Source organism: Phascolarctos cinereus, unplaced genomic scaffold, assembly GCF_003287225.1.
Source record: "Phascolarctos cinereus isolate Bilbo 61053 unplaced genomic scaffold, phaCin_HiC Scaffold_726;HRSCAF=1367, whole genome shotgun sequence".
Classification (NCBI taxonomy): domain Eukaryota; kingdom Metazoa; phylum Chordata; class Mammalia; order Diprotodontia; family Phascolarctidae; genus Phascolarctos; species Phascolarctos cinereus.
In genome coordinates this window covers 88,919,972-88,932,554 of record NW_027556098.1, presented here as the reverse complement: position 1 = coordinate 88,932,554, position 12,583 = coordinate 88,919,972, and the positions used below count along the sequence as shown (strand labels likewise).

Sequence of the window (12,583 nt, the reverse complement as noted above, 5' to 3'; positions counted from 1 at the left end):
TTCAGTCTAATGAGGGAAACAACATACAAACAGCTATGTACAAACAGAATATATGCAGGATTAATTGAAGATAATGACAGAAAGAAGGCACTAGCATTAAGGGGAATCAGGAAAGCCTTCTTGTCAAAATAACATATCTGGACTTAGAAGCCAGGAGATGGAGATGAGGAGAGAGGGAATTCCAGGCATGAGACACAGCTTGTGAAAATGCTCAAGTCTGGAAATGCAATGTCTTATGTGAGGAAAGCAATGAAGCTACCACCACTGGATGGCAGAGTGTGGTATAAGATGATTTGGAAAGGTAGGAACAGGCAAGGTAATGAAGGGCTTTATATTTAATCCTGGAAGTTACAGTGCCACTGAAGTTTATTGAATAGGAGGATGATATGGTCAGACCTGTGAGATCACTACCTCTCTGTTCTGGATTTTATGCTCCTTTTAATAGAATATTTGAAGGTCATGGCCACTCTGTCAAATTAGAGACTCACATTGATCTTGATGAAATACTATCTAGTCATACTTCTCTCATCCTGTACTTCTGAAGTAAATTTCTTGAACTTAAAATACTTTAAACATCTTTATTTACTTAATTTTAAAAACTAAATGTTTTAATTTTAAATTTAAGTATTAAAAATGAGCATTTCTTTGCACTGAAGATTCTATGTGTAGTTATTAGTCTACTGTTATTTTATACTGCTTGCTTTTTAAAAGTATGTAATACATTCTACTTGTTTGCTTTTACTTCAGAACTTTATTCCTAGTTACCTTCATTTTTAAAAAATTGGTTCCAGGTTTTAAACTGCTTTTTTTGGGTCTTAATTCAGTTGATTGATAAGTTAGCCATACTTCCTAGTCTTTCACGATAGGCAAATTTGACAGCTGTACCATCAGTTGCTTCATCCAAGTCATCTGGCTCAAGAATGAAACTGTAAAGATACAAAGAAAAAACTCCCTAGCTGAGGACAGATCCCTAGGGGACTCTACTGGAGGCCTCATAAGCTACCATTGAACAATTAATGACTACTCTTTGGGTCTGGCAGGTCTACCAACTCTGAATCTGTCTAGCTCATAACTTCCATTTTTCTAAAAGAATAGCACGAGAGACTGGACTTTTGCTAAAAATCTAAGTAAATTCTACAGCATGCTTGTCTACTAATTTAGTAAGTCCTAACATAAAAGAAAAGAGGTTAGCCTGGGAAGACCTCTTCTTAATGAAACTATACTTTCTTTCTGGAAACTATTTCCTATCTATAGGTTTACTTATCCCACCCTTTACTATGATATTCTTGTATTTTGCTAGGACTTAACAGTCAAACTTTATTGCCTATCTTTATTCTGTCTTTTTCAACCTAAAGATTTTTCTCTTTTGCAGAGAAAATGAAGGCATAATAAAGCGTGATTAGTTCTGACTTCTGTTATCTGTTCCTACCCATTTTCCCCAAGCAGTGGACTTATCCCTTTTTTGATCTCCTTTTCCTTAATATAACTAGAAAATAGGAACCCTTTTTATGCATTCTTAGACAGCATTAGCAAATTTAGAGCTTTAGTGCTCCTGATACTGTTCTTACAGGACCATGCTATGCTTTTTTATTCCTCCTCTGTTACTTAACGTTTGTTTTCATCTTATTTATTTGTCTTTCAAAAATCTAAGTTGGCTGATAAATACTTGGTTCATCCTGTAGTGGACCCATTAGAAAACTCTCCTCTTATTGGGATTTGTTTCTTTGTATCTTCACAGTTTCATTCTTGAGTTTTCTCTGTCCTTCTTGGGATGACTTCCCCTGTTGACTTTTAGTCTTATCTTTTATTTGAACACTTTCAAATCTGCTCTTTTCAAATGTAGCATTTATGTCAAACTATGCCTGGTTTTCCTTCTCAATCAAAAATTCTAAGATGGCATGGTAACAAAGCTGTCTAAGAATCTCATGATTTTTATTTTAGTTACCATTTTTTCCTTACAATCAAGCCCAAAATAGCACTTCTTGTTTCCTGTGCCTTTTTAAAGGATGAAACTATCAATAAAACAAATTAAGAAACGACCATTTCTTTGCTATTAGAAGACAAGAAATAAATATTTTCAAAGTATTTGGACTTGTTTGCAGAGACATAAACATTTCTAAGAAATTTTGAAAAATAGCTCTTCGGTTAAAAAAAGCTAAGTACTTAAAATTTATACTTCTTAAATCCTGCAAGAATTGTCAAGATGTTGTTACAATTAAATATTTAAGTGATTCAGATGGGTGCTTCGATAAATAGTACAAAAAGGAAAACATAGGGGGTCGAAGGGATTAGATAATTCCAAATCAGAAGTTCTATCTTTGATAAAGAGGAAGTCCCAATTGAAAAAAAGAAATTTGCACAGTTTTTAGTATAAAATACAGGAATTCTGCTTCAAGTGGATTTGTTAAATTTTGCTTAATAATAGTATAATATGAATAGGAAATTTTGTGTTCCATTCAAACAGAATGAATATTAATTGAACAGAATTGTAAGAGGAGGGACAGACTCAACAATTTTAATTTTATTTTTTTATTATTTTTTTAAATTTAAATTTTTTAATTTTTTCCATATGCTTTTGAGTTGAAAATTTTTCTCCCTTTTCCTCCCCCCCATCCTCCCCAAGACAGTGCACAATCTGATATAGGCTTTACATTTACATACCGATTAAACATATTTTCACATTAGTGAAGTTGTAAGTAAAAATTAAAACCAATAGGAGGAACCATCAGAAAGATGAAATAAAACTCAACAGAAGGTAAAAATAAGTGATAGCGATTCGACTTCCATAGTTCTTTCTTTGGATGTGAACAGCATTTTCCATCCCAAGGCCTCTGGAAATGTCTTAGATCCTCATAATGCTGAGAAAGGTTCAGTTTAACAATCTTAGTCATCGCATAAAATGGCTGTTATTGTGTACAACAATTTTAATTTTAAGTTTTGTGACTATGGGCAAGTCACTTAACCTTTTAGGGTTTTATGCTGTTCTATAAGACTAAATTGCGTAATAGTTGTTGATCTTCATTATCTGAGGGAATTTCCTCAGGAGGGATTCCCTACACATTGTAGGTCTTGATCAAAATAAAAATATCAAAAGTAGCTAGATTGAATTTTTCAAATAAAAAAAAGGATTATAAAGCAGAATCAACAACATGCTGTTTATTTACAGGAATTACATTTTATCCATAATGATTTCTCAATATTGGCTTAAAATTTACTGTGCCCATAGCTAACTCACAAAAAATAGTGAGTAGCACTGATGTTATTAGATAAAATGAAATTCATATCAGAAAATATTGAGGGGTAAGAATGCATTGAGAATTATCCTCAAAATAGTATACACAAATACTCAAAATGGCCCTAGAATCCCATAGATACGGAATTTTCTTCCAGTTCTGCAGCTTTGTCCATGTCCACCACTGGGGGTCAGTGTTCTAGGATCTTCCTCAATGCAATAGTTTTGTTGGATAACCTATAGAACTTGTGTGTGTGTGTTTGTCTCTTTTTGTCTATTTGACATTGCAAAGGTACAGTAAGTTAAGAATAGAACTGAAGATGAGGAAAATGAGTTGAATTGCCTTTGTGAAATTCTAGAAATCTTTTAATGATTCCAAGCTTCTTTCTGAATCGAAAGCTCATCTTTTTAATAGTAGTATTTCTCTGCTGGAAAATACTAGTATTTTCTCTTCTGATCATGGAACATTATGGTCTTTGAAGAGTTGAGATTGAGGATCACCCAGAGTGAAGTGGTCATATGAATAGTGGATGTGAACAATATCAAAGAAATCTTCGAGCAGAAAAAGAAATTGGATTGGTCACATGGTGAGAATGAGAGATTAGATGACCTGTCTGCTCCATTGGCATCCCCACAATGTCAAAAGAAAGTAGCATATAAATTTTAATTTTGTACATGTACATACATTTATACATATACACACGTGCACCCACCTTAAATCCTACTCTGATGCCCATTTTGTGGTGTGGCAGAAACTGTAGGTTCTTGAAGGTTACAATAATGAATTAAAAGATCTGACAGATCCTATCAAATTAGGAAAGGCTTGAGTCTGCATCCCAGGATATGGTGATTGATGAGTTCACCATTTAGCTTAATCCAGACCTACCACACTGCTCCCTTTTTTTCCCCTTCCCTTCCCTTTCTAGTAGTCAATCAACATTACCATTCCTAGAGAGGATATGCCAGTTGGTTGCCCTATGACTCCACTATGCTTAAGACTTCCTGTACCAAAACACCTGTCCCTAGGTTCCACTTCCATAAATGTGTTGTCTTCCCCTGGTAGAACGTAAATTCCTTGAGGGAAAGGCAGCTGCGTGCTGCCATTGTTAGAGTGCAGGGCCTGGAGTCAGGAAGAGGGGAGTTCATATCCAGCCTTAAGAACTTACTAGCTGTGTGACCCTTATTTGTAAAGTGCTTTAGCACAGTGCTTGGCACCCAGTAGGTATTTAATAAATGCTTTTCCCTTTCCCTTTCTCCTCTTTCTTTGAAGGAAGGTACTTACTTGCTTTTTGTATTTGTATCACCCATGCTTAGTGTGTGTGTAAATGGTTTTTCATTCGTTCAGAAAAGAATGTATGTATGGTGTCTAAAGGTGATTTCAGCTAAATTTGGAGATGCTCATCACTAGTTTTTTGTAAGGTAATTTGTTTTTCAGCAATGACAGTTCTTGAATACAACTTATATCATAGAGAATAGCAGGAATTTAATAATTGCTTGTTTGATTGTGTATGGTGTTGGTTGAGGAAATACCACAATGAAGAGATCTTAGACCCTTACATTGTATATCTAGTAATTCTTTAGTAATATTTGTAAGGGAAAAGCTCACAGTCTTGGAAAAGGGAATAAGAAATGAATAATTGTGGGAAATTTTAACATCTTACTAGCAAATGAAAAATCCACTTAAAAATAAGGAAAAAATCTAGTTGAGTATTAAGTCAGATATTTGGAAAAAGAAAGCATGCATTTTTCTCAAATACATATAGGAAATGCAAACATTTGTGATGTCTTGCAATGCAAAAATGATAGTTTATCATTGATAATATCAAATTATTAATAGATAGTATGAGTATAACGTATATAATAAGCCTGTGTTTTGTACTATTAGAGAGTGGCTAAATATGATACATTGCTGTAACATAATACTGGTTTGAGGACTGGCATGGCTTAGTGAAAAGAGGACTGATCTGGGTTCAAATACTGATTCTGAAACATACTGGTTGTGTGATCTTTGACAAGTCATCTAAACTTTCAGTGTCCCAGGTCACTCTCCAAGACTATAGTCTTGGAGTTAAAGATCAGAAGCTGATCTTCATTTGGTAATAGGGAGCTTTTCTGGGTGGGGTCCTTATATAAATACCAGTGAAATCTTAGCTGAAGGCCTATTCCCCACCCCAAATTAATGATGGCAATATAAAAATGATAAATATGAATACTAGAAGGAAATATGGAAAGACCTGTATGAAGTAATACACATAGCAGGATCAGCAAAGTCAGAAAAACAAGAATACATAATTAGTGACATCTATATAAAAATGACAAAATAAAAAACTGTCAGAGGTAATAGCATTATAAATACACAGACTGTTTGGAGGTATTACTTCTTTGATTTGATTTTTATTTCCTTAAAATATATTTTTTTTCCTTCCTCCAATTTTTTTTGTGTTTTATTTGGAAACTTAGGTTCAGTTATTTGTTTGTTGGCATTTGTTGCAAATGTCTTTTGGTAATAATAATACCTTTTTAAAAACCATTTAACTTCAGATGTTTTAAGTCTGGCCTGATTAGTGGAATTGGTAATGATATCACTAACTAAAATAGGAAAATCAGAAGGAGGAACAGGTTTTGGGAGAAACCATTAGTAAGAAAAGGGTCAAAATTCTTATTTAGATAACTGTGATTACATTTCCAGAAGAAATTATTAGTAATTCATCCATATTTTCACAAGCTAACTATATGCAGTTAACTCCCCCCTGCACTTTTGACTTTAATGTTTTAATTTTTAGCTATAGGTATTATGTGTAAACTGACAATTTTGAATATTGGTATTTCTCATTTTATGAAATTTATTTCATTGGAATTCACTAGGAGTTATTTTTATACAGCAAATCCTCTTTTTTAAAAATTGTCCTTGTGTTGTGAAAAGGAAGAATCCCAACCAGAGTTGAAAACTATTGTGAGGAAGAGAAGCGTTAAGCTTATGGACAAGACTGCTATGCTAGGTATTCTAGAAATGGGAGTGCCATCTCCTGGACTTCTTTGTCCTTTTTTAAATCACTGGAATTTTACCTTTGATTGGCAATCCCCATGATTATTTGAACTTAGGATTCATCTTTCTTTTAATAGATATTTTGCCAGTACGTGCTGCTGTACTAAAACATAACATTATTGTAGAATGAAAATTCCTTGAGTTTCAAGCTTCTGATTTTATAAAATGTATTATCTTCTGTTTTACCAGTTACGTAAATTCTGAATTAAATAAAAAGTTATGCAAAAAGATACATGAAATAATATTTTACTAGTTTATTTCTCTTTTTAACTTTTTAAGTGATAATTTTTTATCTTCTTTTTTTTGTAGAAACTGTAATTGAGGGAAAAATGAAAAAGTCTTCATCTTCAAAGTCTTGTGAGGTATGTATTACTTTTGTCTTTTTAACTTTTTAATTATCTTTACAATTCTTGTGTCAGTGGTTTTGAAAACATTTTTCTATTTGTCTTTCAAATAATATTTTTCCAACAAAATGTTTAACTGGAATGCTTAGAAAAAGATATGCTGTGTTTAAGTGAGGGTTCAATTTAACAAACTCTAAAAAATTGTTTTTTGATACATTTTATTTTTACAGCTCTTTCATTTCCAAATACATAACTCTTCTTCCCAGAGAGCTCCTTCTTGTTACAAAGAATGAAAAAGGGAAAAGAAGGCATAATGTTTTGGTGATGAAAATCTTGCAATAGAATGGAAGCTATTTGAGGGCAGCAACTACTTCTCTTTTTTGCTTTTGTATTCCTGATGAAGTTTAGAGGTGCTGACATGGTTTAGGGGTTCTAGGGCTCCCAAAATGTCAGGGTACAGGGTGGCATTGACTGGAATGAATTCACATACTCAAACCATCTTCCAATCAAAGTTTATTGTAACACCAATAAGGTGGGCGAAGTTTCTTAGGAAACTTGCAACTTAATGGGGGTGATACTAATGCTTCTATGGAAAAGGAATAGGGAAAGGAATGCCAAGTATGCTACTTAGGTGATTAGGGTGGGATTAGGAGGTGGTTAGTAAGAATATACCAGGTGCTGGGTTGCTGGAATGTATAAGGAATGTATAAGAAATGTATAAGAAAACTCAGGGAGTCAACAGAGATAGCTTTGGTGAAGGGACAAGATAGCTCTATTCTGGGCACCAGAGACAGGTGCCTTGGGGCAGATACCCCTGTGCCTTTATCTGAGGGCCAATTCTGTATGTGCCTGTGACAAGGAAGAATTTTCTCACAGGGGCCTACTGAGATTAGGGGTCCAAGTCCCATCACCCCATCATCCCCATGGGTTAGTGCCTTGTACATTGCTTTTTTTAGTCTAGACTTGTGATTTTATTAGTGTAGAGAACTCCCTTTATGGAAACTCCTTCCAAAGATGCAGAAAATGCAAAGTGGCAATTTTTTGTAATTTAGTCTTCATATTGCTTGGAACATTAAGAGATTAAATGACCTGCTGATGGTCACACAGTTAAGAAACTGGCAGAGGGACAACTTTTGAACCCTGGTGTACCTGATTCCAAGACTGGCCCTTTACTAAACTTTGCTGCTTCTCATCTCTCATAATTGCTTAATGCACGTGTGTTGAGTTGGGTTGACTATTTGTGTTTTATATAGAAGTGATGAGAGATGAGGCTGATTAATGTAGTGCCATGGAAGTTGCTGTTTTGGAAAAAATAAGATTCTTATCAGATTTTTGAAATTATCACTTAAAAATATTCTGTTTTAAGGTTGTACTTAATTGAGACTTTATTTCTATTTTGACAGTGTTTTTTTAAGAACTAATGCTTGTTATAAAGATATTTTCCTTCTTTAGAATTTTACATTTTAAATCCTGATTTATTATATTTATTAGATTCATATAGTACCTTTCTTCAAAGAGTTCAAGGTAGTGTACTGAGAACTGTAGATTGCTACATTTTATATTATAAAGTTGAAGTATGGCCCAAGCTTAGGAAAAAGTAGAAAAAAAAAAGGGAAGGAGAGAAATGAAGAATTGAGTTTGAACTAGGCCCTTGTATGGAGCAACAAGATGATTTGAAGTCACTTTCCTGATTTACCTAAATTTCTCAATGTCTATATCATTTTCAAATCTGAATTTAAGTCAAGAACTGTGATGTTTAAAAAGTTTGAGAGACATTATTTCTGGATAATTAATAATTTTATTAATATGCTAGCATATTACCAATAAAATAAGTCAGTAATATCCTCCAATGCTGAATGATGGTGGTGACTCATGGTGGGGGGCTCACAGTTTATATGCTCTTGGAAGAGTGGGTTTTCCTGCAGGTGGCAATCAGCTCTGATTGCTTAACAATTAATGAGAGAATGAATATTAAAATGAGAGGTGAACCTATTCTAATGAGGGGCTGAGGGAATATGACTTTGATGATGTCATTTACTTCTAAATTGCCCAGTCTTGAGCAATCTAATCAACGAATTTATCCTCACTGTACTTGGGTTTCTCCACCTTACATTAAATTCCAGGTAAGGTTGGGTGGGATCTGAACAAGATTGAGGAGAAAGTTAATTCAGTCTCATTATCAGCAATGTCCTTCAGAGACTGAACAGCCTACAGGCTTCTGAAAAAATCCTGGTCCTAATTCAACAATTGATTATTAGTATGAAGGAGAAATAATAATTTCTCTCAGTACCATGAGCCAGGGAGATATGCATATGTGTGTTTGTGTGTGTGTGTGTATATGTACATGTATAAGTATATATATATGTATATATATACACATATATGTATATATAACATATACATACATATACACACATATATACACATATATACATATACATACACATACATATATACACACACACATATATATACATATATATATACACACACATATATATACACACACACACATATATAAAATTCCTTCCTTATGCTCTCTCTTATTTCCCCCGATCCCTACACACATACAGAAATATACACACAGAGATAAAATACTGTTGTTTTTCTGTTATTTATTGTCTTCTTAATTTCAGGCCAAAATCCCCAATGGAGTTCACTGTCCCCTACTTCCTAAATTTATATGGTGTCCCCTACTTCCTAAATTTATATGGTGTTATTAATAAAAAAATTATTGATAGTTTTTGTTTTTACAACAGTTATTTCTGAATCCCTTCCCCCTGCTCTTCACCTCCCTATTAGAAATAGGAAGGTGCTTCCTTATCTTTTGTCAGGTTCCAAGATGGATCAATATAATGAGTGCATTTAGCTTTATTTTAGTGTCCTTTTCATTTCCATTATTACACATTGTTTATATTGTTCTCTTGATTTTGCTTACTTCAATTTTCATCAGTTCATATAAGTATCTGAATTCTTCATATTCTTTTTTTTTGCAGTGTGATGATATTTCATTACATTTGTATACCAATTTGTTCAACCATCCCCTAGTTGATGGACACATTTTTTTTTTTTAACCTGGGTGATTTGAAAGATCCTGGAGAAGCCCCTGTCCAAAAATCTATGCCCTATCAGACTTTTAAATTCTACTATTAGTTTTATCCACTTATTTATTTATTTATTGAGTTAAGATATTATACTCTACTCTTTTAAAATGATCTATTTTGACATGTTTCCTCCATAGGAATGTTAGCCTAGTAAACTATCAGCCATTGGTGAATTAGTATGAATTGGTTTATTATAGTGATTTCGTTTCAAGATAGCTAGAATGAGAGTAAGGTTACATTGATTAGGGTGGAAAAGACATGATAATTTCTGAGCATGAGGTATGGTCTCTCTTCTACTTTCTACATCATGCATCATTGCTACCTTCTGCCCATTGTCTCCTTCACCCTATCTCACACCAAGAGGTAGGCCTTCTCCTTGCCACGGCAAACATGCACAAGTGATTCTATTCTATCCAGTCTTCTCCAAAAGACTACACTCCCCCTCCCCCCCCGCCACTGTAATATGTATTCTCATCCCAGCGCTCTGTCCACTGGGCCACCTAGCTGCCTAAATTGTTGTTTTTGTTGTTCAGTCATTTTTCAGTCATGTCTGACTTTTTGTGACTATATTTGGGATTTTCTTGGCAAAGATACTAGAGTAGTTTGCCATCTCCTTTTCCAGCTCATTTTACAGATGAAGAAACTGAGACAAACAATGTTAAGTGACTTGCCCAGGTCACACATCTTGTGAGTGAGTATCTGAGGCCAGAGTTGGACTCAGGAAGATGAGTCTTCCTGAGACCAGGCCCGATACTCTATCCATTGTACCACCTAACTGCCCAATGGGGGTTAGACTTCCTCCTGAACTTCTTTCCAAACTGACTTATGCTGGCAGAGCTTTTAACAGTGCACAGGGCATTATACCTGGGATGATCAGGCAGTGATAGAGCTTAGAAGTGACACCAGACTGAGCATGTGACCTAATACAACTAGAAGTAAGCACAGCTCCTGGAGTTCCAGCCCTTGACCTTTCCTTCTGTCACACACACTCATTAGCAGGAGCTAAATGTCATCCCATATCTCTCCTGCCTCTTGTGGCTAAACTCCTTGAGAGGACCATCTACATCACTTAGTCTCTTCTCACTCTCTTCTTGACTCTCTACAGTCTGGCTTCTGACCTCCTCATTCAACTGAAAGTGCCCTTTCCAAAGTCACTAATGATTTTTTATTTTTGCTTTTTTGGTGAGGCAATTGGGATTAAGTGACTTGCCCATGGTCACACAGCTAGGAAGTATCAAGTGTCTGAGGCTGGATTTGAACTCTGGTCCTCCTGACTCCAGGGCTGGTGCTCTATCCACTTCACCATCTAGCTGCCAAATCTATTGGCCTTTTCTCAGTCTACTTCCTTGACCTCTCTGCATGCACCTTTAACACTGTTGATCATCCTCTTTTTGATACTGTCCAGGTTTTAAGGACTCTGCTGTCTCCTAGTTCTCCTACCTATATGACAGCTCCTTCTCAGGCTCCTTTACTAATCCTAGTCACACTTGCCAACCGTGGGTGACCCACAGGTCTCTCCCCTGGCCTTCTTTTCTTCTCCCTTTATTCTGTTTCACTTAGTGATCTTATTAGCCCCCAGGAATTCAGTTATCATCTGTACACTGATGATTCTCAAATCTCCTTCAGCCTTAACCTCTCTGCTGACCCTCAATCTCACATCTCCAACTGCCTATTAGACACCTCAAACTGGATGTCTCATGGATATCTTAAACTTGACATGTCCAAAACTGACCTTGTTATCTGTCTCCACCCCCCACCTCCCCCCACCCCCCCACCATGACCTCTCCATTTTTCCTTACTTTTCTATTACTATCAAGGACACCACTATCTTCCACTTACCCAGGCTTGCAACTTAGATGTAATCCTTGACTCCTTACTCTCTTTTACAGCCTCCTTCTGATGCGGTTTAAGGTTGCTGACCCAAAATGTCAGGGTACAGGGTGGCTTCAGCCTAGAATGAATTCATGCACTCAAACCTTCATCTAGTCAAATGACAAGGTTTATTGTAACCCCAATAGAGGCGGTAGAGTTCCTAGTGACTCTACAGCTTAATGGAGTTCAGACTAATGCTTATATACAAAAGGGATAGTAAAAGGATCTGGGTGGGAATAAGGAGTGGTAAGTAGTCTGGGATGGGCCAGGTGAAACAGTGAAAGGACTATCAAGTAGGCTAATTAGGTAATCTAGATGGGCTGGGGTGGGCCAGTTGCTTTGTGCAGAAGTTCCAGTGATCTGGGAACGTATGGGAAATGTATGGGAAATGTGTGGGAGTGTATGGGAAAATTCAGGGACTGGGTTGCTTTCAAAGAGATGATCTTTTCCTTTTAGAGGTCACAATCCTATCACCCCATCATTCCCACCCAATCCCAATATCTAATCAATTGCTAAGATCTGTCAGTTTTATCTTTGTAATATCTCTCAAATACTCCTTGTTTCCTTTGATACTGCTACCACACTTTTGCAGGTGCTCATCACCTCATGCCTGAACAATTGCAATGGCTTACTGGTTGGTCTCTCTGACACAAGTCTTTTCCCACTCCAGTCCATTTTATACTCAGCTGTCAAAATTATCTTAAAGTGCAAATCTGATCATGTCACAGCTCTACTCGATAAACTCTGATGATTTCTTATCATTTCCAGGATCATTTATAAAATCTGTTTCCCATTCAAAGCCCTTCATAAACTGGCCCATTCCCATCTTTTCAGTCTTTTTATACTTTATTCTTCTCCTTCCTCCCCACATTCTCTTCAATCCAATGACACTGGTCTGTTTGCTATTCTTTGAACAAGATGTTTCACCTCTGAACAATGTATATTTTCACTGGCTATCTTCCATGCCTGGAATTTCCCCCCTCAT

At 35.7% G+C, this 12,583-nt stretch overlaps 1 protein-coding gene across 3 annotated transcripts in view; it reads left to right on the top strand.

Annotated features, from left to right (window-relative positions):
• The window catches only part of SENP7 (SUMO specific peptidase 7), a 158,889-nt gene that overhangs the window by 5,692 nt on the left and 140,614 nt on the right, over nucleotides 1-12,583 (top strand). For all 3 annotated transcript variants that reach the window (XM_020999860.2, XM_020999859.2, XM_020999856.2), the window contains exon 2: nucleotides 6,588-6,640. In XM_020999860.2, the coding sequence (XP_020855519.1) occupies nucleotides 6,588-6,640 (53 nt within the window). The remainder of the gene's footprint in view (nucleotides 1-6,587; nucleotides 6,641-12,583) is intronic.